The 25,673-nt window shown below is 42.5% G+C and overlaps 1 protein-coding gene across 2 annotated transcripts; it reads right to left on the minus strand.

The window, feature by feature from the left end:
* Positions 1-380: 380 nt before the first annotated feature.
* On the minus strand, positions 381-22,202 carry ENOSF1 (enolase superfamily member 1). 2 transcript variants are annotated; one of them, XM_077810392.1, is made up of 16 exons: positions 22,070-22,202; positions 21,433-21,541; positions 16,621-16,736; positions 15,858-15,944; positions 14,622-14,648; positions 12,802-12,874; positions 12,548-12,586; positions 11,965-12,047; positions 11,059-11,093; positions 10,447-10,534; positions 9,493-9,627; positions 8,805-8,846; positions 3,432-3,561; positions 3,003-3,102; positions 1,695-1,776; positions 381-990 (listed from the first exon to the last, which is right to left on the minus strand). In XM_077810392.1, exons 1-16 carry the CDS (start codon positions 22,151-22,153, stop codon positions 895-897), a joined length of 1,326 nt encoding a protein of 441 aa, XP_077666518.1. In that variant the 5' UTR covers positions 22,154-22,202; the 3' UTR covers positions 381-894. The 2 variants fall into 2 exon arrangements, with proteins under 2 accessions (XP_077666518.1, XP_077666519.1); XM_077810393.1 differs by lacking the exons at positions 10,447-10,534; positions 11,059-11,093.
* Positions 22,203-25,673: the final 3,471 nt, after the last annotated feature.

The raw sequence follows: 25,673 nt of genomic DNA on the forward strand, positions 1-25,673 counted from the left end.
GCATAACACCTAGTTTTATCAACTCTACCCCTGCTGCAGGATACTGGTGACATCAGTACCAGTTCTGGTCCTTTCATAATGCTGCCCATCTTACCAAGCCATGGTAGTTTATGTACACAGAGGGTGGTTGAGTAAGTTTGGGCCTTAAAGAAAATATGAAAGTTTTTAAACACCCAATCAATGAAACAACTCTGAATAGCTCTATGCCTAACATGCATACCTGAAGAAGTGGTTTTTTATCCATGAAAGCTTATACCCAATAAATTGGTTAGTCTTTAAGATGCCACTGGACTTGTTTCTATACCTAACTGTACACTCAACAGCTTTTAGTTCCACAACATAACCAGTATGAAGTTTTGTATAGGATTAGGACAAGAGCAGACAGTAAAGAATTTTATTTTAAATCTCTAAATTCAAATACTTTAGTATATTGTGAGAAAATCCACTGGAACAATTTACCAAGGGTCATGTTGGATGCTCCAACGCTGGCTATTTTTAAAACAAGAGTGGATGTGTGTGATAGTTCAAAAAATTATTTTGGGGAAATTTTAAGGCTTGTGTCATGCAGGAGGTCAGATTAGGTGATTACAGTGGTCCCTTTTGCCCTTGGAATCTATGAAAACAGAGTTACTGAGTTCTAGAAATGAAGTTCATTGCCTAGCCATTAGTTACACTAAAGTATAACAACTTTGCTGGATTATAGGCCTCAGTCATTTCTTTAAACAGCCTGGACTATGTGTTATGTTAATTCCTGAAGGTTTTTGCCTGGTGACACAAAAGCATTTACTGGCAGCTGAAATCTTGTATCATCACCTAACAATAGGGCATGAACAGCTTGGGAAATTTGATCTTCTGCCTGAAAACTGTCAGGGTTAGACTTAATGCAGTAGTACTTTATGGCTTAGAAAGGAGCTTCTGCCAAATTTCTCCCTGAGGAAACTGGAATTTCCTTACAGAATCTTCTTTCATTTCAGTGGAATATCCAGCATCCTACAAGATTAAAAAAAAAGTTGCCAGTTAGAAAGTGATACTAGATCTAGTTCCCTCTTCATTCAAGTAACTTAACTGCTGTCATGCAACTGGAGAATAATAATTGTAATCTCTGTGCTGCTGGGGATCATGCCAGGCTAATTTGTAATACAGAAGGTATCAGCTGTAACTAGTGTTCATCTCCTAACACCTGATGCAAATGTTAAATGGAAAACTAGAGTTCTAAAGTCTGGGCTGAACAGAATTGTAGTTAAGCAATCTTTAGTTTTGGAATATGAGTTTCAGTGAAAAACTGAGAATGTTTTAAAGCGTCTCCAGTGAATTATTCTCCCTCATGCCCTCTTCTCCAGCTGAACAGAGAAGTTTAAGTATTAATACTTTTTTTTTTACCTAAGTTGGTTAGCCCAGCAATGTGGATATATTAAACATCGGTAACTAAAGAATTGCTTTGGGTTGAGGTTTTAGGCCAGGGTCACACCACTTCCTGAAGCATGTGTGCTGGAATGTATACCTTTCATTTCAACAGTTCTGAACTGCCAAACCTATGCTATCGTTTAGTCTAATAGCACCTCTCCAACTTTTTTTCATTCTGCAGATGACTGTAAAAGGAGTCTTTCACAAGCAAGCTTTGTTTTAAACTGCTTGTAATTAAGATGCTTTCTTTACAAGGCCACTTAAGTACAGTGGATACTCTCATAGCATACCTGAGGTGGTACATAGGAAGCTTTCTGGATTACAACAGGATATTTGAAGTGTTCATGCAAATGATCTACATACTCGCACATCCTGCAAGAAAGAGGAGGGATGGTTTTCAGTTTTACCTAATCGTGTACTTATTCATGGCTATTATCCCTGACAAAGAAACAAGGCTGGGGTAAAAGTTAGACGGATATTTGTATCCCAGTTATCAAAATTAGGAGGCTTCGTTTTAGAAGCAGAAACTACTGCTAGACAGTGTTCCATATTGATCAACTAGAATCTGTTTGGCATTTTTAGCTTAGTGAGGACTGGTGGTCTCAATAAAATAAGCCAGATCAAGAACACAGGGCAGAAGATGGGCCCTTTGGGCAGTATGTAGCGTTAGGAGAGCAAGATTCAAACTTCCTTTTTCAATACAGACAGAGATTAGTAAACTTATACAGAAGAGCTTTGTTTACTGATTGGAAAATCCACAAAGTACCACAAAAGCTTGTGCTATGCTAGCCAATGTGGATACAGAATGTATGCATCTAACATGGGTATTTAAAGGGTATAAACAAGACTATTTTCTGCAGCAAGGGAAATCACTAACGAGGGCAGCTGAAGGGCTGGGTCTGCTCCTCAGTTTATGAATTACCAAGAACACTTCTCTGGCTGTAGACCAGCAAAATTTACCAAACAAGGTCTAAGGCAATTTTAAATATACTGCTCCAGAGACAAGGAAGATCAAAACAAGAGGAATGGTTTATGATTCAGCTGATTTTAAATGTGAGCAAAAGATGAAGCTACAATATTTGACTTTAATATTTACAAAACAACTAGTGCAAAGAACAGGAATATACAACCAACAGGAGAGTTTCAGGAAATTTGTGTTTGCAATAATGTGAAAAAATTGTTCACTGCATTCAAAGAAGGCTAATACGATCCGAAGCTGATATTAAACAAGACAAGGGAAGTTGTTAGATCCTTTTGGGAAGCTACACGTAGAATGCTATTCAACTTAGAGCAGGGAGTTAATCCTTTGGTCATGAATGTGTTGGCCAGGGGTTGTAGGTGTGAGAGAGAGGTGCCAAAATATAGTTCCAAGAGTATAAAACAGTGTTTGTCAAAAATATTCCTGGCTCTTTGCCAGGCAATTGCCAGAGTGAAGTTCACACACTTCTGACTGGTTTAAAATTCTCTGGGAGAGCCACAGGGAGGTGAGTGGGTGGGTGTTGTTTTTGTTTACTGGTTCTTATTGCATGTCAACAGCCTTTTGGAAAAATAAGCCATCACCACTATTGAATGTTACAGTAGCATTTCACATTACTAACCTGTTTTCAAGGCTTCCAGATACTGAAATATAGTCAAATATTATCAAGTGCTGTACCAACTCACAGAGCCCAACACCCCCAGCGTGAGGGCACACAGGAACTGAAATGAAAACAGAACAATCCCTTTAAACCAATCTGAAGAATAAAGGCAAACGACTAGATTATTCAGAAAGCTTGTGTACCAACTCTGCTGGTGTTTAACTACAGCTTCAATAGCACCCCCGGCAGCCCTAGGGAAACTCGGCTTCCAGTAATAAGGGACCAAAGGCATTTTGAATTCGTACTAAAGTATGACAGAAAACAAATGACTGAACCACACACAAGCGCATGCTCATGAGTTAGCAACATGACAGCTGAAGAAGTTGCATGGCAAAGTGGCTTAGAACAAAAGAGGTTTTAGTGCTACTGACACACTTCCAAGAGCCTTACTTTGAAACTTTTTGGCCATCAGCAACACAGACAAGTTTTCATTCACACTTCCCAGCCTGCAGCTGTCAATCTGGAGATAGCTCAGGGCCTTAGCCTGTAGGAGCTGCTTAAATATCACTCTATTGTGGCACTGCGGGGGAGGAGGGGGAGAGAAAAAAAAGTTAAGCCCCAGAATCTAAGGAATTGGCAGGATATTACAAGAACTGTGGCAATGCAAGTCAAAACAATTGTACAATGTTCCCACTATGTTTCCCATTAAAACCAAGTTCTTTTTCCACTTAGCTGGAACAATGCACAGAAGTGCAGAGGGTTGCAAAGCATTTTACAAACATTAAAGAATCACAGTACAGTTGTAAAGTAGAGGCATAGTAGAATTACATCTATTTTACAGCTCTCTGAACGGAGGCACACAGAAATGTCACTATTTGCCTAAGTTCACACAGCAATTCAGTGGCAAAACTGGGATCAGAACTGAGTCCTAATTCCATGTTTTGTTTTAATTGCCAGGCAAAACTCCTGCTCTTAATTGCATGTTACCCCTCATGTGAATGACTGGGCTACTGCAGCACTCAGACAGCAGTAGTGAATACACAGTGGTTCTGTCGGCTGTGGAAGACTATTTCTTCTCATAGACTCCTGCAGATCAGTCCACTGAGATGATTAGGGCCCTACCAAATTCACAGCCATGAGAAATGTGTCACAGACTGTGAAATCTGGTCTTTTGTGTACTTTTACCCTACTATACAGATTTCATGGGGAGACCAGCATTTCTCAAACTGGAAGGCCTGACCCAAAAAGGTGTCACAGGGGCAAGGGGTTTCACAAGGTTATTGTGGGGGCAGGGGAGGTGTCACAGTATTGCCACCCTTACTTCTACACTGCTCTGAAGGCAGCACCCTGCCATGCCACCCTTACTTCTGCACTGCTGCCTTCAGAGCTGGGCGGCTGGAGAGTGCATACAGAAGTAAGGGTGGCAATATCGCTCCCTCCCCAAATAACCATGCAACCTCTCCACAGCTGAATAGCTGTGTCAAATATAAAGGGAAGAGTAAACCCCTTTAAAATCCCTCCTGGCCAGAGGAGAAATCCTCTCCCCTGTAAAGGGTTAAGAAGCTAAAGGTAACCTCGCTGGCACCTGACCAAAATGACCAATGAGGAGACAAGATACTTTCAAAAGCTGGGAGGAGGGAGAAAAACAAAGGGTATGTGTCTGTCTGTATGCTGCTTTTGCCGGGGACAGAATAGGAATGGAGTCTTAGAACTTTTAGTAAGTAACCTAGCTAGGTATGTGTTAGATTATGATTTCTTTAAATGGCTGAGAAAAGAACTGTGCTGAATAGAATGACTATTCCTGTCTGTGTGTCTTTTTTGTAACTTAAGGTTTTGCCTAGAGGGATTCTCTCTGTTTTTAATCTAATTACCCTGTAAGGTATCTACCATCCTGATTTTACAGAGGTGATTCCTTTACTTCTATTAAAAGTCTTCTTGTAAGAAAACTGAATGCTTTTTCATTGTTCTAAGATCCAAGGGTTTGGGTCTGTGGTCACCTATGCAAATTGGTGAGGATTTTTACCAAACCTTCCCCAGGAGTGGGGTGCATAGGTTGGGAGGATTTTGGGGGGAAAGACGTGTTCAAACTACGTTTCCCAGTAAACCCAGATAAAGTTTGGTGGTGGCAGTGGAAATCCAAGGGCAAACGGTAAAATTAATTTGTACCTTGGGGAAGTTTTAACCTAAGCTGGTAAAAGTAAGCTTAGGAGGTTTTCATGCAGGTCCCCACATCTGTACCCTAGAGTTCAGAGTGGGGAAGGAACCTTGACAAGCTGAAATCATGAAATATACTATTTTTAAAATCCTATGACTGTGAAATTGACCAAAATGGACTGTGAATTTGGTAGGGCCCTAGAGATGATGGATGATCTTAGTCAAGTGTCTTAACTATTAAACTCAGGATTCCATTTCTACCTCTGCCACGGACTTCTTACGTAGATGTTGGCCAAGTCACTTGATCTTTGTGCTTCACTTTCCAATCTGTAAAATGGGGATAATAGTATTCCCCTACCTAACAGGGGAAGTAAGATAAATACATTCATGTTTATGTGATGCTCAGATATTATGGTATGGAAAAACCTCTACTTACAATATATAAAGCCTATTACTCAGGAATTGGCCTTTAGTCTGCCAGGCAGGTCTGTGCTAATAGTTCATTCAAACCCATTCTCCTTAATAGATGTCATTATTCACACCAAAAATTAAATGTTCTATCTGCTGGCAAACAACAGCTGGAGGTCAGCATCACAATGAAATATGGTGAAAGCAGGGCTTTGCATGAGAAACTGGCAACAGAGTAAACCTATGCTAATGCAGGGTTTCTCATTGCTCACTGGCAGCTGGAGAGAATTTGCTAAATTATGTTGCTTTGCTCTGTAGATTTAGTAGAAGGGTTTGGCAGGAAGAGGTATGTCATTCATGAGCACAATAAAAAACAATTCAATTTGGTGCTGAAGCTGGTTTTCTTAAAGGGACCAGTCATTTTATTGATAGCTAACAATTTGTACATTACATCCAGAGAGGAGCTCAGGAAATGAGGTCTTTGGACTGCTAAGATACTTTTACATACTGCTGATGTCTAGGGTGACCAGACATCCAGTTTTTAAAGGGACAGTCCCATATTTAAGACCTGCTGCAGGGATCTTTCTTAAAAACGGGCAAATTGTCCCATATTTTCTGTCTCCCTCCCATCAGTACTGGTGGGTCCTCCTGCTGGCCGGATCCCTGCTCACCAGCTGCCTGCCCATCAGCAGTGAGTGGGGGTCCAGTGGCCAACAATGGGGGTAGGTGTGCAAGGCTTGTGGCAGGGCAAAGCTACAGCACGCAGGGCTGGCCACTCCCCCTGCTGGTCCATCAGCTCTGCCCCCACTGTGTGCTGGCTCTCAGCCAGCAGGCCCTGCACCCCGTTTCCGGCCAGCACTGGCTGCGCACTGCGAGCTGCAGTGGCTGATGAGTGCAGGTAGGTGCCAGGTGGCAGCCGGTTACATGTCACCTCTGATGCTCACCCATTGGCCCTTTACTTGCTCCTCCTCTTGCTGTCCTCTCCCTGCTTTGCCCGTTCACCGCCCCCAGCTCCCCCATATCCCCCGCAAGCAGGCCACGTCCCACTCCCCAGTGCTGTGCAGAGAACCAGCCCCTGGTCAGATCACTCAACTCACCAACAGCCTGGCCGGCAGGCTCCTTCCTTCCCCCACTGCCTCTGGCTGGGCCAGGAACCTGGGAAAGCCCAAGACCCTCCATCCCAGAACGCTGGCCATAAGGAGCCAAGCCCTGCATGTGCCAAAGCCCCACACAGCGCTGGCACGGGGAAGCCTCTTCACCCCTCAGCTAAGCTCTGGAGTGGCGAGGGGGAAAGGGGTTTCGAGGCGGGAAGCGATTTCCAGCCTGTTTGTGCCCCGACCCTGCAGGCTCCACAGCAGCCCCCCAGGCAGGGGCTTAGCACCCTCTTCACCCCCCCAACCCCCTGCCCTAGTCCTGCACCCCAGGGAGTGTAGGGCTGCTTCGTCCCCTAGGCACCCTCGCCCGCTGAGCCACCTCTCTGGTGGGGTTCGCTGAGTCCCCTGCAGTTAGTTTCCCTGGGCCCTGATGCACAATGCATCCTTAGGGCTTAACCCCTTCCTGCCCACGCTATAGCCGGAGCACAGGAGGCGGCTGGGTTATGTCGGTGGCCAGCAGCAGCCTGGAGGCATTAGCTGACTTTCAACACTGTGCAGACAGGGAAGGACAAGCTGCTTCCAGCCACAGGGGAGTGGGGGAGGGGGGAAGAGATGAGCTCTGCAAAGACACAGGCCAAGTCATCCCTTCCCCACCCATCGCTGTAAGCAGCTCCTGTCCCTTCCCTCCCATAAAGGCTACTGCTGGCCACATTCTGGTGTGAACCTGGGCAGAAATCTGGGGAGGGGGGGCATGTGACCCTGTGTGCCCTCCCACGTTGCCTCAAGACAATGCAGCGCCAGGTATCAGGAGAGGTGGATCCATCCTGGGGACCCAGCCAGGCACGGAGGGTGGAGAGCACCAGGCAGGGAGGGTTGGGTAGGTCCGTCACCCACACTGTGTGAGAGAAGTGTATGGGAGTGTGAGCTGTAGCTCACGAAAGCTTATGCTCAAATAAATTGGTTAGTTTCTAAGGTGCCACAAGTACTCCTGTTCTTTTTGCGAATACAGACTAACACGGCTGCTACTCTGAAACCTCTCCTTGTGTGAGCCCTACAGCTTTAAAGGTAAGAAGGTAACTAAAAAGAATCCAACTACGCAGTATTTCTTTTTAACAGGGGCTCAGTCAACTTGATGTTAATGTGAATGTTTGTACTGCATAGTACTGATTGAATGTCGTTGAACTCGCTTGAATACAAGTAAGTTTACCACTCGTCCAATATTCAGCATAGCGAAATATGGTCATCCTACTTCTGTCAGTGCCTTTTGGAACTAGTGCTAGCAAGAAGCTAAGGGTGGGATCTATAAAAGTATTTAGGTGCCAACTTTAGGCCCAACTAGGGTCCGCAAAGCTCCGGCCCGGCTGCTGCTAAACCCTGTAGGCACCTAAATTCACTCAGTGCCTGAGTTTTTACACTAAAGAGTTCCCTAGTCACCTATGTTTTTGCCTCTCTGCATGATCACTGTTGCCCGCAGAGCCTGATACCTAACAGATCAGATCCGCAGCATGTGACTTATGCGGCTGAATGCTTATCTTCCCCCGTCTGTGAATTGCTCTGGGGCTCAGCTAGGAGATAGGCACCTGAGTGCCTCAAGTGAGGCAAGTTCACACAAAAACAACAAGAGGGCAAAGGAGGCTAATCAGCCTTTAGCACAGTGATTGGGTACTCACTCAAAATGTAGGAGACCCAGGTTCAAGTCTCCCCTCCACCTGCAGAGGAGAAGGAATTTGAATGGTCATCTGCGACCTCCCAGGTGAGCCCTCTTACCCCAAGGCTCGAGAGTCATTCTAACTCCTTCTCTGGCTCAAGTACTTAATTAAAGCAGGGAACTTCAACAGCAAACATTGAGGGAGCCCTCCATCAGGATGTTTCATAGGCCAATGGTGAGGGCACTCAACTGAGAAGTGGTAGATCCCTGTTCAAACCTTCATAATAAATTCATCACAACAAAATCTTCCCAGATTGTCCAGACAAATGGGGGTGGGGGAGAGAATACCTATCAAAGTTGGTCTTAAATTTTGTGAAATAAATCCAAGGCTGTTTTCAGTCATGTTATTTAATTCCCAAGTGAGAAATCAAAGTGAACTTTGGCACAAATTCTCGAAAGTCATGAAGCTACATTAAATAAATGACTGAATAAAAAACAATTAATTAGACACCCACTTACTTGTTCTCCTGTTGCCACACCAATTCCTAATGGCACCAAGGCCTACAAAAATAAATAATAAATAAACAAAAAACAAAGGACTTGCTTCTAATCTGTAATTCCCAAATACTGGTCCTCACCAGAATGAGGAGACAGAGAGAGAAGAACAGCTAACAAAGTGCAATGTTTACTTGCTATGCATCTGGAAGAAACTAAGCGTTGTGTAATTTTTTGTTAGTGCATTTTATGCTGCTTTTTTGCTACCCCAATAATATGTGAAGAATTATGTAAGAGGGTGTGTGCTGCCATAAGGGGATATACATCTGCGGCTCAAGCATTACTATTAGCTATATCACATTATGAGCACATATCCTGGGCTAGCATTACTCTAACTTTACTGAAACACCAATCCACACATATTAAAAGAAAAAGACACATACACGTTTCCGGGCAAATCCTGGTTGCTTTTCTTGTGCAAGCATGATAGTCTCATGGCCTTTGATATAATCTTTGGACCATGCTTTTCGTTTAAGTGTAATGGAATACAAATACAGGATGTGCCCAGGATCTTGTAGCAAACATATTTAATGACTTTTGACAGCTGGTTTCAGCCTGAACTTTGAACATTCCAAACAGCAGCGTCAATAAATGAATCACTACTGCTCTCTGGTGTGTAGTCACTAAGTCATTACTGAAATGAAAAACAAACCTTAGAAATGGCTGCATGTCCAAGAATATCATCGGGAGAAGTTGGCTCCTCAATCCATAATGGTTTAAATTCAGCTAATTTAGTGACCCACTCTATTGCTTCCTTCACTTCCCATCGTTGGTTAGCATCCAGCATCTGAGAGTAATTACAAAACAAATTCACTTATATGACTCCACTGAATTTTTATATATGAAATTGTCAAAAAACCCAACCCCATAATGTTGCTATAAATTAATGAAAAAAGGAAATTCAGACAGTGTAAATCACTGCTGTTTTCTGATCTTTAACACATCATATGATATGTTATGATGTAGAACATGTTCTACAATTCCTAGACTCAATAAAGGTAATGATAAAATAATAGCCTAAAAGATGAACTTCAGGTGGAAATCCAAAATTATGTTTTGCTGGAAATGTTGCTTTGAGATGACACATTAAATCAAAGGCCCTGGTGTACTGTAATTGTTAAAAGACCCCAGGAAACTTCTTACAAAAGTGAAGGTCATGGATTTGGTCTCAAATCCTTATTCCAACTGTGGTAGTTGTATTCTGCTTTTCTAAATTTCTCCACCAGGTTTCAAATGAATATGATATTGTCAACTTCTCTCCCAAATGTCTGTGTAGTGTTCTTGTACACCATTAAAGAGGTGACACCCTGAACTCCAGAAGTGACTGTTTCAGTAGCAGGCAAAACAATTTCTATATAGTAAGTGAGTGAAGCACTCTGAAACAGGGATGGTTGAAATTTTTCAACAGAACTGGGTTGGGTTTTTTTGGCTGGGGGTAGGAGGGGGAAAAAGCACTGGTGGTCAGAAAACTGGGTTAGATTTCAATGGGAGTTTTGGCAAAAGAAATATTGGTACAGGGTGAGATCAATCATGTATCTACATGAAGAGACAGCCATTTTATATTTAAAATTATTTAATAGTGTAGTCATAAAAAAAAAATATTCACCAGTGTCTTGTCAGGGCCAATCATTTCTCTAATAAGTCTGCATCTACGAATGTCATCCTGCAGATCGGCACCAACCTTTACTTTAAACCTAGACACAACATTTATAATAAAATGTAGGTCATTTCACCACGATTAATGTAGTGATTACTTTCCTCTACGAGAAACTCTAAACTCAAATTTACAAAAACACCAGAGTCAGTGTTTTATGGTCAATATTTCCTTATCACATCTGTCCCTTTTCCAGCACACTTCATCCTTGTTTAACAAAAAAGAAAAAAGACAGCAAATACCTTTCCATGAATCAACAGGAAAGCAATTACCTTTGTTAGCTATTAGCCTACAGCTTGCCCGGAGGAGAGCTCATTTTGCCATACATTTACTTAGATACCTACTGTAATGGTATGTTATGGAATAGCAGAAAGGGAAAATATTTTTTAAAAATATCAGAAGCAAAGACATCTCTTCTCAGAATGTAGAGATTGAAAAGACCTATAGGGTCATCCATCTAGTCTGTCTCGGTGCCAAATCAGGACTGATCTCGATAGTATATTTCTATTTGCTACTAATCATTAAACAGAAAAGTTCAGCAAATGAGATAATTGTTTACTATACCTTGTCCAACCATCCTTCAATGCATCTGTGCATAGCTGCAGAGAAAATTACATCTATTATACCTCCAAGTAGCTGCACTACTCAATATGTAGACCAGTATTTATTTACAGGCTGTCTAACCCAGGGTGAACTTTCTATCCATTTCTTTATTGACAAAAGTGTAGTGCAGACAGTAATTGAGAGCAGAGGTATGAATAACGTCCAACTGAATTGTAGGATCCAAATTCCTCAATATATGTGAAGAAATACTTTATGCATTTCTTTATTTTCATGTACTATGCATGACAGTCCTATGACACAGAAAGCTGAACTTTTCCAAAAAACTAAACCAGATGATAAACATGTACTGTACTAACCAGACCTCAGATCCCAGAGCTGTGAAGAGCCTTCATGATATTTCACTTTGAAGGCAGATTTAGTTACAGCAAACTAAGGCCACTTTACTTCTGAAGGAGAGTTTCCACACAGGGGTTTAATGCGCTTTAACTTCACACCTTTTGTTAATTCATCTTCACTTTCCTGAGCATCCCCATGTAGACAAAGCCCATTGTCTGTACCAATGTAGCTGCACAAGTGCAATCCTCTAGTTATACACAATACATCAGTGTAAACTGGCTTGCAATGGTCCATGCTTATCCCCAACAGCTACAGCTAAAACCCCAAGGTAGACAAGGCTATAAAACCCTTCCCACTGTGGCTAGCACAAAAGCCAATGAACAACCAGGCCCAAAGAACAGGGCCACCTTTCACACATACCCCTCCCACATATGCAATGCTTAACGGTTTCGCTTTGCATCTGAGCCAAAACTAAGCAACCCCTGAGTGCTGAATCGTCACCTTGGCATTCCTCACTGGATAGAAATGTTTAAAATCTTACTTCTGTAATCTAATGTCAAAGAATCAAACCTGTTTTAACTGCTGGTCCGGGTAGCCCAGCCAGGCACAAGACGTGGTATAAGCAGGGTATCCATGCTTTAACACTTGCTCCTCTAAAAAACCAAAGAATGTCACCAATGAACAGATGATTAGTTTGTATTCTAGTTTTAGATAAGTCGTTACTCATGGAAATGAAAGGAGTTTAAAAATCAATCTCATTTTAATCAGGGCAGATGAAATTTGCTGAGAAAAATCCTCCCTATCCTCCCCTTCTTTCCAAAATGTGGGAGAGCTTCAGCTCAGAAAAATACCTTTAGGGTGTAACCAGCACGATCACTATGCCATCGTGACTGACACAAACATTCAGTGAGGGGTTCCCAAGCAAATGGCCACCAAGACAGCACAAGCCCCCTCTATATGTACACCTCCCCAATGACTCATAAGGAGGAGATAACACACAATGCATTCAGCCTCATACGAGAGCGTCAATTGTCACATTCCACTTCCCAGTGACTAGGACCCTCCAGGATGCAGAGTGTCACATCAATCATGTGATGTGTTCAGTCCTTTATTCTCCTACAAGACAGCAAAAGTAAACTTGGTTTAAACTTACCTCTTTCCGTCTTCCCAAGAAGACCATTTTGGAGTATTTCTGCATGAGGGCAGGGGAGAAAAAGAGGGGAAGATTATTGCATTAACCAAAGTTCAATTCCTCCACATCCTACCACCACACTCTGCTGTTTTCATAAAACAAGATTCTGATCTGTTTACTTACAAAGAGTAATGCCCTACTGCTCGAGTAGTCCCACTGAAATCAAAAACAGCTCAAGGAGTAAGGGGATCTGTCTTGACAGAAGGACGACTTACCATGAGCTTCTTCTTCTGTTAATGCATCAGTAATATACCTGAAATCTATGCAGGATAACAACTGCTTTGGGTCCTGTTAACAAAATATTTAATGTAAATCAAACAGCAAAGAATAATAAAATCACATGATTACAAAAAGGCAATACTAAGGTAACATATACATCTGCCGTGTGAGCCCTCTATCAGCCTTTTCCCTGTCACAGACAGTACTGAGAATGGATTCACCGACTCTAAAATCAAACTAATTAACTAACTCTGGCAAACTTTAAAGTTCTAATCCAACAAATATTTAGGCATGTGCTTAAAGTTAAGCATGTGAGTAACTCCATTTAACTCAATGGTGCCACTCACACGCTTAATGTTAAGCATGTACAAAAATATTTGCACAGGGTGTAATTGATTAACAAACATTAAAAAAATTACTAATCCATTTGGAATGCTTTAGGTGTGCAAATCTGTACATACTATAATCTTCACACAGAAACGACAGTGCACTCAGCATCAGAGGCTGCTTTTTGACTCCTTTGAAAATCTGTCTCAAGAGAGTATTTATCAAAAGAGGATTGAAAGCAATTTATTGAAATAGTTTGAGAAAAACCCAATTCAATACATTTTAAACTGAGAAGGGATTCAATATTAACAGGTTGCAGAAAAGAGACTGAAAACATGAGCTACTTTAGGCATATTAAAAAAAATGAAGATTTCATTTAAAAAAAACACAAAACAAACAAACCATACTAAATCCCCAAATCCTGCAACGATTTATGTACACGCTTAATATCTGAATATAAAATCTGCTACTAATGAATCAAGAGATTGGACTTTTACTTTCTGTAAATACATCAACCTTTATTACTGTATACAGAGGCCTGTATTTTCAAAAGTGACTAGTGATTCTGGGTACTTGCTTTAGGTGTCCTATGTTGAGACCCCTTATTGGGGTCTGATTTCCAGAAGGATAGTGCTAACTATAAAGAAAAGGAGTCCTTGTGGCACCTTAGAGACTAACCAATTTATTTGAGCATGAGCTTTCGTGAGCTACAGCTCACTTCATCTGAATACAGAATCATCTGATGAAGTGAGCTGTAGCTCACGAAAGCTCATGCTCAAATAAATTGGTTAGTCTCTAAGGTGCCACAAGGACTCCTTTTCTTTTTGCGAATACAGACTAACACGGCTGTTACTCTGAAACCAGTGCTAACTATGTTGTCAATGTATCTCAAAGTCGAGCACCCAAAAACAGAAGCATCCAAAATGACCTGTCACTTTTGAAAGTGCAGGCCAACGAGATCTGAATATTTGCTAAAAGTCAGATGATGAAATATTTACTTATTTCCCCGCAAAAAAATAATTACTTGTTAATATAAAAACCAACCAAACCCCAATAATCGAATCCCTACATTTGTCTTGGCAAAAAAACACAGCTCCTCAGCCTAATCATAAGGGTTAAGATCAACTTTTAGGTTTGCACTTTAAAAACATAATTTACTGGTATCAGTACAGATGGGTTCCAGTTGCCATATATAGTATCGTAGCTGGACAGCACAGTGTGTGTATCAGTGCTCCCATTAAAGGGGCCGATTTGCACAGTTGTGTAGTGCCAGAAAGAGACATCCTGGAAGAAGAAGAGCCCTCCAGAGCAAAATGTCACATCCACAGCTTGTAGAACCCTTTGGTTTCTACAGCCTTGGAATGAGCTACATGGCCAGAGAGGTAATTATAGCCTAGATACTGCCTGAAATTTTTACTCTTCTACTGCATCAAAAACATCAGTGTGGAACAGTGGTAACATTAGCTCACATATAATAAGATTTTCTTACCATGTCAACTAGTAACTTCCACAGAGGCTAAAAAACAAAGCAATTAAATTATATGAAATGGATGGAGAGCACATAAAAGCAGCATACAGGTGATATTTTATCTTGGAGTGACAAAAAGTAAGTGTGGAAAACATTTACATTTGACGCCAAATGCATCTGGCTGATGTGGCTCCCAAATCAAGACAGGAGATTCAAGATGTCAAGCCCCAGGCTAAATTACTTTAACAGGAACATCTCTGTCTGTGCCGCCTCGTTATGGCCAGGACACTGATCCTGGACCCACAAATAGCTGGTGTTAACTCACTTTTATTATGTTAAATTAGTCAGACTTGAAATGCTGACGGGACACTATTACTGGAAATGGTTATTTATGCTGAAGAAATTGATCCTTTCTACTTTTAAGATTTCTGCGGCACTACTTCTTATGCCCCTTACGTTGGACTGAGTCACGCTCCTGGATACTGACAAGTTTAGAGGTGCCCATTACCCTTTCCTAGGAAAGGGAAAGTATCACAATAACTCTATAAGACAATGGTTTGCAGTGTTGTCCTAGCTGTCTTGGTCCCAGGATAATTAGAGAAACAAGGTGGGTGAGGTAATATCTTTTATTGGACCAACTTAAGACAGTAGCGATGATTTACTACTACAGTACTATTATTATTTACTACTTCTATTGTGGTGGTATCTAAGAGTCCTAGTCACAGACCAAGACCCCCATTGTGCTAGGTGCTGTACAAACACAACAAAGTGATACTCCCTGCCCTAGTTATTTTTTTTTTTTTTTTACAGCGTCTAACACCGTGCTACGTGCCCCAGATAGAAATATATGAGCCTTGCTCCAAACAGCTTACAAGGCCATACTAGAAAGTAGTTACAAGGAATTCGTAATTTTATGAACAGTCTGCAAAGGAAGAAGAAGAAAAGAGAAATCAAGAAAAAATTAGTTGTTAAGTAGAGCTGGTCAAAAAAGGTTTTGTAAAGATGTCATTGTTGGTCAAAATTTAAACAAAAAATGTTGCTGAATTTTCTTCCCAGCCAGCTCTATTGGTAAGTGGTGTATAAGTGTCAGCTACGAAAGCCTCAGTCCCACAAAATGAATAGCCCCAATGAACTCAGTGGTGGGCATCCATGAAATTAGGACCAGGATCTAAATCTGCAAAAAGCATATCAGGATTCGGACTCGCTAATTTAACAAATAAAGGGACATTTTTTGGCCATGTGCTCTAAGTACATCACCTTTCCCTCCTGCTTAGCCCACAAATCCCACACGGCATTCAGAACAGCAGCTGTAGCCAAATGCACAGCACCTTTCTCTGGACCAATCTGTTGAAAAGAAACAAACAACCAACCATACAGTTACCTATAATGGTTTAGCATACCTTGGGGTCTTCATTTCTAGTTAATGACCATTAGCAAACTTATACATCTGGACAACACAACAAAGGAAAAACCATTGGAATTAAAAAGATAAACCTCTGTTCATCAGAAACTGAGAAAAATCTGAAGTTGGTGTGTATTAAGTGCATTGTGAGATTACTACAATGGCTATATTGATATCTAGTTCATCTTAATACCAGCTGAGTTTTCAATTTCCAAGAATACTAGACACTGTATAGAAATAATATTTCGTGAACACTTGCAAGTCGGAAAAAAGAACAGATAAAGACACAGCATTTGGGCTCTAAACACAGGGAAACAAAGAATCTGGACCCCAGGCCCCACTTCTGCTATTGGATCTATGTGGGTGGATACTTTCATTTGTCTAAAGCTCCCTTGAAAACAACAGGGCTCTGGATGCGTGTATGGGTTCTGCCCGTGTAGATCCTATTGCAATGTTAGAATCCTGGTTGTGAAACAGAAATTTTCTCTCCCCCCACCCCGCATAACTGCACAGAAATCCTTATCTAAAAATACTTTTATATGTGTCCTTACAGAGTTCATAACACAAATTCATGTTTGTTGCCATCCACTTCACAACACTCCATAAGATACCCCTTACCCATCGGAGCTGTCCGTCACTGGTGAGCTGCCTGTAGAATCCTCTAAAATCGCTGACAATTTCTTCTAGGTCTTTATTAACCACGTGAATGGAGAGAGCGTTAACTGCACAAACAACTGCAAAACACACCAGAATTTGTTGCTTTAATACCACACAGTGACTAGAACAAAATTACTAGAACACTAGTTCTATTGTTCAACCACTGTTTTAGAATTTCACCTTTTCTGCATAGGTGCTGGACCTAGGGGTGCTGCCATACCCCCTGGCTTGGAGTGGTTTCCATCATACACAGGGTTTGTAGTTTGGTTCAATGGATCTCAGCACCCCCACTATGCGAACTGTTCCAGCCCCACTGCGTTTCTGAGAGGGGCTTGGTCTAGCAGATTGAATACGTAACTGGGAGCCAGGAACACTTGACACGTAACATTGGCTCTGCCAATGATTCAGTTTGTGCGGCCTTAGATAAGCTACATAACTGCTCTGCATCTCACGTTTCCCTATTTATCCTCTGGTAAAGATAATACCTACCACCAAGAGAGGTTGTAAGGCTCAATTAGTTAATAACGGAAGGGTGTTTGAAGATGAAAAGTCACTTGCATGTCACCTTTTTCCCCAGAGAAAGATCTTGCTGCCAATGTAATCCTCAGGCACGCACACCACAGTAGCGTTCAGAGGGGGCAGCGTTATGCTACTGTGAGCACAAGGAACTACAGAAGTTTCCCTAAAATGCTGGGAGAAGACTGTTTCTTTGGATTTGATAGACCTCACCCACAGGACCTGTTGCATCTCATGCAGTATATATGGTACTTGCAGCCATGTTAAATTTCTCAATTCCTCATAAGGGATTTTGTTTCTGGTTATTGTATAATAATTGTGATCCAGTTGTTTTAACTCCCCCAAAAATCTACCCCATCTCATTTCAACACAAGCTCCAGCAGAGAATTTTGTTAGAGCAAAACACTAGCAAATCAAGAAAGTAACTTATACATCCATTGTTATCTAGCAGGCTGGACAGGGTGGAGGCAATCACAGAAAGGAGTGGACATGTCAGGAATTTTAGCACCATTCAACCATCATTTTCTGACACAGATAAGAAGAAATAAGAGAGAGAACAGCAAACTGCACAGGAAAGCTTGGGCCCAATCCTGTTAGGTATGCCTATTTAAGGCATTAGCTTGAGATTTGGGATGGGTGGGTTCAAGTCCCTCCTCCATCCCAGGCTTTGATGACCTTAGGCAAGTCTCAGTCTTTCTGTGCCTCAGTTGTCCTCCTGTAAAATGGGGAAATAATATTTCCCTTTCTCACAGGGGTATTGTGAGGATAAAGACTGGGAGGTGCTCAGCTACTATAGTGATGGGGGCCAGATAGGTAGCAACAAACACTCTCAAACTCTCATGAACTTCGGGAGAGTGGAGGGTGGTCAGTGCTCAGCACCTTGCCATACCTGGTCCAAAGTTCGCAAAAAGGACTGTATCTTCATTGAAGGTCTTATTGAAGGCCATAGCGAGACTCTTGAACCAGGAACAGATCCCTTTATCATGGCAAGTATGATTGTGTACAGTACACTGGAATATTTAGAGATTATTTTGCCATTATATGGACAAAAAACCCTGCTGTTTTTGATGGAGGAGACCAACAGTTGTGAATACTTAATAGTTGTGTCTTCTTTATGCACCCAATGATACTTTTTTCCTTTTAAAGAGTAAATGGACTAATTTTGAAAATGTTTTACAAATATAGCTATAAAAAGGGAAAGACAACATATAATCTGATGTAGGATATCACCTCCATGGAGGATGATTCTTTAGAGTTCGTAACATATTTAGTATTGTCCCTATACTTGAGTGGCAAGGTTTCAATGGACTATGATTTTGTGACTGTCACATTGTGATCCGAGAATGCCAGAATGACGTTAGCTGAAAGGTTTCCAGGCAATAGAGCACTTATGAAGAGTTGCTTAGAGACCTACTTAGCAATTTTCTAAGAAAAAGTGGTGTGCAATGGATACATTGCTACTTCGTAAAGGCACAAATCTTACAATTGTTCAGAATGACCCTGGAAAGACAAAGGTTTGGTCCTGGATTGTAAACTTCCTCCCCCAAATCATCAGGCAGTATGTAATGATTAACACATTACAGGCTTTGCATGCACAATGCTTACAAACTGATGCTAGCTTCTGACCAGATAGGGGATACGTGCAGTGCAGATGTGCCCCTGGAGATGTAGAGCAAAGCTGAGAACCTGGGTCCTATCTGTTTAAGAGCTTGAGCATTCAATTATCTATGGACATGTGTAGCTAGGTGTATCTTGAACATACAGAAGAGCAGGAGGTGATTTTGCAAAGATAAATGTGTAAATAAATATACACAGATAGAGCCCTAAGAATCGATTTAAACCTATCTTTCCTTCCCTTTTCTTGCCAATACTAATGGCATCTATGTTTTCTTTCTCCAAATATTTTCTCCCTACTGCCATAATAATAATATAAACTGATAGGCAGAAGACTGAGCCACACAGTTCAGATCATTTCACTTAGAGCAGCGATTTTCAACCTTTTTTCATTTGCAGACTCCTAAAAAATTTCACATGGAGGTGCAGACCACTTTGGCAGTCTTAGTCTATGGACCCACAGGGGTCATGGACCACAGGTTAAAAAGCACTACCATAGAGCAAGCCCACAGCCTTCCTTAACCTTTCATGATTTCATTCCACCCTTATAAAGAGAGTGTTATGGCTGCAACGGAACATTCTCCGTGAGCAAGAGAAGGCAAAGCTGCTATTGGAGTGAAGCAAGCATCACTGTGCGAGAAACCAAGTCATTTGTGTTTGCTAGGCCTCACCACCTCAAGGATGTCTAGAATGTGATCTCAGCTGTGCCTTGCTGCAATACGTCTTCTATATAAAAGAGAAACCGCTTAGGCCTGAACCTTAGAGGACATGGATTTTCATACTGTGCTCACTGCACTGCGTGAAAATGCTATTGATTTCCAAGCATACGGACTTGTTCTTGAAAGGTGCTGAGCACTCTGGCCCCGATCCAGCCAAGCACTTAAGCACGTGCTTAACTTTAAGTGAGTGGGTCCCTCAACTTCAATGGGGCTACTCGGGTGCTCATGTGCATTGCTGGAGTGGAACCAGAGTGCTTGCAAGATGAAGCCCTTATGTAATTCATAAGGACACAGACATGTCTCTAAGGGTCACCCATCAAACATCTAAGGCAATGGAGAGGTATTGGAGACTAACATTTGAACTTTAAATTACTAGGATGGACAAAGAGCCTAAGCCCCTGTCTATAGCAGGGAAATTTTCTAAAACTTTCTCACTGTTCGCAGTGGTAGCAGCCTTAGCGTAGACAGTCTCCCAGCACTTTAAACATCAGATCAATGAGACCTACTCCTAGAGGGATTACGTGACACAGTGATAAAAGGCTGACAGCCCATCTATACTACACTAGTAGTGTAAAAAGTTTGTCTCGCTCACCAACAGGAGCTGGTCCAATATTACCTCACCCACCTTTTCTCTCTAATATCCTGGGCCCAACATGGCTACAACGATGCTGCAGACATTTAAGCGCAAGAAGCATTTGTCACTCCTCTTATTGAGGATTAAAAATAAATAACTTAAATCGTGCCAACGACTATATCAGATACGCATACAAAGATTTCACAGTTAATTTGTGCAATAACTTTTCAAATCAAGTAATCTGGAGGTTCATATCTGCAAACGTCCATGGACATTTATACACAGCAGAGACACCCCAAATCCAGCCATTATTATTTTGACAATTTATGCAATGCACCCAAAAAGCGTATAGGTGTTTTACAGATTAAAAAAGAGGCATGCTCCATGCCTTTACCATCTAAGGCCCTGATTCTGCAAAGAGAGCTGAACAGATGGACAAATAGGTACGGGGGCTAAGTCAATGGCGCTCGGTGGGTGCAGGGATTTGTTCACACGGTTCTCTGCAGGATCAGGGCCTAATTTTCAGAAAGAAAATGCGATACAAAATGTAAATCACTGATACTATTCTCAAGTAAGTCTATGTGGCTAATGAGGGACTTAGCAGTATGAGAGGTTATTTGAACTGGCACAAATACTGAGGAGGGGAGAGGGCAGAGGGAAAACATATTTCCCCCCACCCAACTTTTTACTATTCTGTGAATGTTCTCACTGATGCCCTCTCACTGTTCACATTTTCCTCAATCGCCTCAAAATGTTTGTTGTTACACCAATGACCAGAAAGAGCTGTAACCCATGGTAACAAAATTGCCTGGCAAGGGCAATTTCAAAAGTCAGTTCTGTTTTCTGTGTGGGGGTGGGGGAAAAGAGAGGAAGAAAGCAAGCAAGGACTGTTAAAAGCTTAAAGCATTTACAAGACATCAGCAAGTTTAGAATCAGGCAACCTGCAAGTCTGACAACTGCAGCCAGGATTAAAACTTTTTTGTAACAAACTCTTTTAGGGGAGATTATAAAGAGATTTTGCAGAACAGCTACTCCAGTAAGTGATTTATTGGAACAAAAATCAAGAAAAGTGCTAAACTGCAACCTCTACAACCCTATAAGCTGCCCCAAGACCTATGGCTTTTTTTTTTTTAATTCAGCAATGGTAAAATAATAAATTTGTTAGTCTGTAAGGTGCCACAAGTACTCCTTTTCTTTTTGCGGATACAGACGAACCCAGCTGCTACTCTGAAACCTAAAATGGTCCTGTATTTCATTTTCAAAAATGGAGAAACTGCATTAGTCATTGAACCCAATGCTTTCAGTGTGACTTGGGGCCCATTTGTGTTTAGGGACTGGATAATAACTTACCAACTTCTGTGCCTTTACCCAAAGTAAATGTTAATCCATAGCCTTTGAGTCCATCACGGGCATCAGTTTCTATTACAACATAGGCAGCAGAATAGTCAGGGTCCGGGTGCTAAATTAAAGACCAAAAACACCACCCAATATTGGAGCAAGAAACTTACAAAGGAGACTGACACGAATTCACCCGCCATAGGTCACATACCTCTTAGAGCAACAAAAAGCACCACAAAGCACTGGCAAAGAGGGCAGCAATCCAGGTAATTTAAGATTTGTGGCAAAATAAATATAGAAGTCTAGATCTGGGGGACTAAGGCAAGTCATCGCTCACTGAACAGTGCAAGTCCTTACAGGGGGAAGCGGATAGATTTTATCACCAGCATTTGATCTGAGCGAACGGAAAAGATTTACAGGCAAGAGGCTCACGGCCCAGGGGCTGCAGCCTCTGGCTCTCGCTCCAAATCCCCTTGCCCTGTTTAATGCAGTATCCCCATATCAGAGACCTTGGCTGCGCGCTGTCCGGCGCTGCGGCAGACCGGCCCGTGGAGACTCGCTGGGGCTGCGGAGGGGCTGGGGCAGCGGCTGCTCAGCGGCCCTGTGGCTACTGCAGCGCCGGAGAGCGGGAGGCGGCGGCGGCACTTACCATAGCATCGGAGCCATGGTGCCCCAGGGAGGTGGGGAAGCGGACGTCGCTCACCGCGAGCCCGGTGATCCTGCCCCGCACCATGGCCCGAGCCCAGCCCAGCCTCCTCCCGCCTCGAGACCACGGCGGCCGCGCGAGGGACTCACCCACCAGCGAGCGCTCCGCCCACCGCCCCCCGGAGGCCACTCTCAGCGCTGATTGGTGCGCGGCCCCTCGGCCACGGGAGGTGTGATTGGCCGCTCGGGGCGTTCTAGAACGTGGGGGCCGGGCGTTCTGCCGGGCCGGGGGATATAAGGGACGGGAGAAAGAAAGGAAGCGGCTGGGGCTAGCGGAGGGTCAGGCGGGGGTCGGCAGGAAGGATGTAGCTGATGCTCCCCTCGCCTGCTCAACGGATATTGGTACATTACAAAGTTGTGGTCAGAATCTAAACGGTCACAAAACTGGGACCCAGAGCTTTGGTTTGGCTTGATGTGGGAACGGTGGCTAGCGGGGGCATTTAGCCCAGAGCCAGCCCCAAATAAAATCCTAGGTGTTTGTATCCCGAGATTTGGTCTGGGGCCCTTGCCCCAAATTGCACAGCAGAGCAAAACTACTTTATTGTAGCAAATTTTACAAATGTTAACAGAAAGCATTGGTTGTTACGTGTCATTTTTAAAAAAAAACAATGTACATGTTGCCAACCCTTGGAATTGTATTGTGTGACATTGATAGGCCTAGTCTACACTGCATGGTTAGGCTGATGTAAGCTGCCTTGCATCGACCTAGCTGTGCATGGGGCTTGTCTACGCTACCTGCCGGATCAGCTGGCAGCAGTCGATCCAGCAGAGGTCTATTTATCGCATCTAGTAGAGACAAGATAAATCGGCTGCTGAGCTCTCTCCCATCGACTCCTTGTTCTGGTGGAGTACCGAAGCGCAAGCGGAGTCGACGGGAGAGCATCAGCTGTTGACTTACCGTGGGGTCTTCGCTGCGGTAAGTAGATCTAAGTATGTCAACTTCAGCTACTCTATTCACGTAGCTGAAGTTGCGTATCTTAGATCGACCCCATGCAGTAGAATAGACAAGCCCTGAGTGTCTTCGATTAAATTTGGCTTCCACCATTGTAAATACCTCTCTGTGCTGGTTTAGTAACACTACCTCCCCAAACAGCATAGAGTCACAGTCAATGTAATTAGAACAACACAGTGTCAGCGTAGATACAGTGTTGCTTACCTGAACTGTAACTGGTCTCCTGGTGCTGTCCCATAAAGCCTCACACTGACACTACAATCAATACAAGCAGTCCTGGTGGGACGTGCACCACTGACACCAGGAACCAAGTGTGCATGTGCACAAATGAATTAATAACTATGGCAGCTGTATGCTGACATAATTTAAGTCAACATAATTTTATAGTGTAGACCAGGGATCGGCAACCTTTGGCATGCGGCCCATCTGGGAAAGCCGCTGGTGGGCCAGGCCGGTTTGTTTACCGTCAGCGTCTGCAGGTTCGGCTGATCCCAGCTCCCACTGGCTGCGGTTCACTGTTCCAGGCCAATGGGGGCTGTTGGAAGTGGCATGGGCCGAGGGATGTGCTGGCCACCGCTTCCAGCAGCTCGTGGGAGCTGCGATCGGCCGAACCTGCGGATGCTGCAGGTAAAAAAAGCGGCCCGCCAGCGACTTTCCCTGACGAGTCACTTGCCAAAGGTTGCCAGTTCCTGGTGTAGACATTGCTTTCTTGTTTTTCTTAATGCCCCTGCTGCTAGAGTCATAGGAGGACATGAGAATCTTGGCTTTCACTTAAAAGTAAGTTTCTAGCCTTTGTGATTGTGGAGAAAAGTTAAAAAAAAATGTGACCTAAGTGTGTCCTAAAGGTTAGACAACCAGAAAGCAAATCAAAAGCACCCAAAAGATACTGTTCTAAAGAGTCTGTTTATTTGTGGGGAGGGGACTGACTCATTATTTTTGAATGCTTGGGGTTGGCAATACAAGGACTAGCAGTTTATGGGACTGTTTCCCAAGGAACCAAATTAAAATAATTACAATGAATGGCAAAATTCTGACGTGGTTTCTTGCCCTTCCTCTGAACCCCCTGGTTCTGGTCACCGTTAGAGGCAGGATACATAACCACTGGTCTGAATTCATAGAATCATAGGACTAGAAGGGACCTTGATAAGTCATATAGTCCAGCCCCTTGCACTCATGGCAGTGCTAAGTATTATTTAGACCATCCCTGACAGGTGTTTGTCTAACCTGCTCTTAAAAATCTCCAATGATGGAGATTCCACAACCTCCCTTGGCAATTTATTCCAGTGCTTAACTACCCTGACAGGACATTTTTCCTAATGTCCAACCTAAACCATCTTTGCTGCAATTTAAGCCCACTGCTTCTTGTCCTATCCTCAGAGGCTAAGGAGAATAATTTTTCTCCCTCCTTCTTCATAGAATCATAGAAGGTTAGGGTTAGAAGAGACCTCAGGAGGTCATCTAGACCAGCCCCCTGCTCAACCTTTGTAACAACCTTTTTTATACCTGAAAACTGTTGTCCCCTCTCAGTCTTCTCTTCTCCAGACTAAACAAACCCATTTTTTCAGTCTTCCCTCATAGGTCATGTTCTCTAGACCTTTAATAATTTTTGACATTTGACAATCATTCCAGACATTTAATCATCTTGTCTGGACTTTACTCACCAATTTTCTGAAATGGATTTGTCAAACCTTGCTGTGGAGAGAGGGGAGATCACCCTTTGCTACTAATCCTGATGTTAGATTACACCCAAAGGAAATATCTGTTTATAAGTACCACATGCACATGGTATCCATATTACTTAATTCAATAACAGCCTGAAAAGGCTTTGAGTGCTGAGGCTATTTTAATGACAATGGCTCTGCAGGATATGTTATGCTTTATAATAATCTACTCATTTGTACGTTAACCCCAGCTAAGCAGTCAATCAGGCTTTGCCTTCATAAATCACTCTCTACAAATAGCTGTCTTTGTGACAAATGTGTTGAGAAGATTAAATGTAATGTTTTCACCACAGTGTTTCTGGTAATTATGGCACTTGTGTGACTGTACTAAACGTTTAAAGGCCCGTCCATAAATTACATAATACTTTTTTATGGATCTGCAAGACCAACCCACCACTTTGTAATATTAAAACAAACTCACACAATTAAGAGCCCATCCATTCCTTAATTATTATCTAATTTATGGACAGCAATGAAGTACTTCAGTGTTGAACATTCCCCCCGATTGTGGTGTGTACAGGAAATAATGAGGCACCCAAGAAAGCCATCATGGAATCCCCATAAATTGTTCAAGAGGACAAGAAATAGTATCTCCAATAAAATGTCTATTTTTGATTTAAATCCAGGCCCTTGAATACTAAATTAAAATGGAAATGCAGAAGAAAACCTCCATTTATTGCACTTGAAACTCTTTATTACAGAAGAATGAAGATACATAGAAGTAATAAAACATTAAAATGAAAAATTATGATAATCATACTAAAAGTGAAAAGAAGTAGAGGTGTAACACAGACTCAACTTGGATAAAACAAAAACACACGATTACTTTGCTGACAGCAATAGAGGGCTGACCTTGCTCCCTCTTAACTTCAGTG

The sequence above is a fragment of the Eretmochelys imbricata genome, chromosome 2 (assembly GCF_965152235.1).
Source record: "Eretmochelys imbricata isolate rEreImb1 chromosome 2, rEreImb1.hap1, whole genome shotgun sequence".
Lineage (NCBI taxonomy): Eukaryota > Metazoa > Chordata > Testudines > Cheloniidae > Eretmochelys > Eretmochelys imbricata.

What these genes read in the sequence shown, in the direction of transcription:
- ENOSF1 (XM_077810392.1), bottom strand. Translation starts at nt 22,153, where the DNA reads ATGGTGCGGGGCAGGATCACCGGGCTCGCGGTGAGCGACGTCCGCTTC. An exon ending in GTGACGGACAGCTCCGATGG is followed by an intron (nt 15,945 to 16,620) that starts GTAAGGGGTATC and finishes TCTTTTCAACAG; the next exon opens with ATTGGTCCAGAGAAAGGTGC. An exon ending in GACATGCAGCCATTTCTAAG is followed by an intron (nt 8,847 to 9,492) that starts GTTTGTTTTTCA and finishes TTATTTTTGTAG; the next exon opens with GCCTTGGTGCCATTAGGAAT.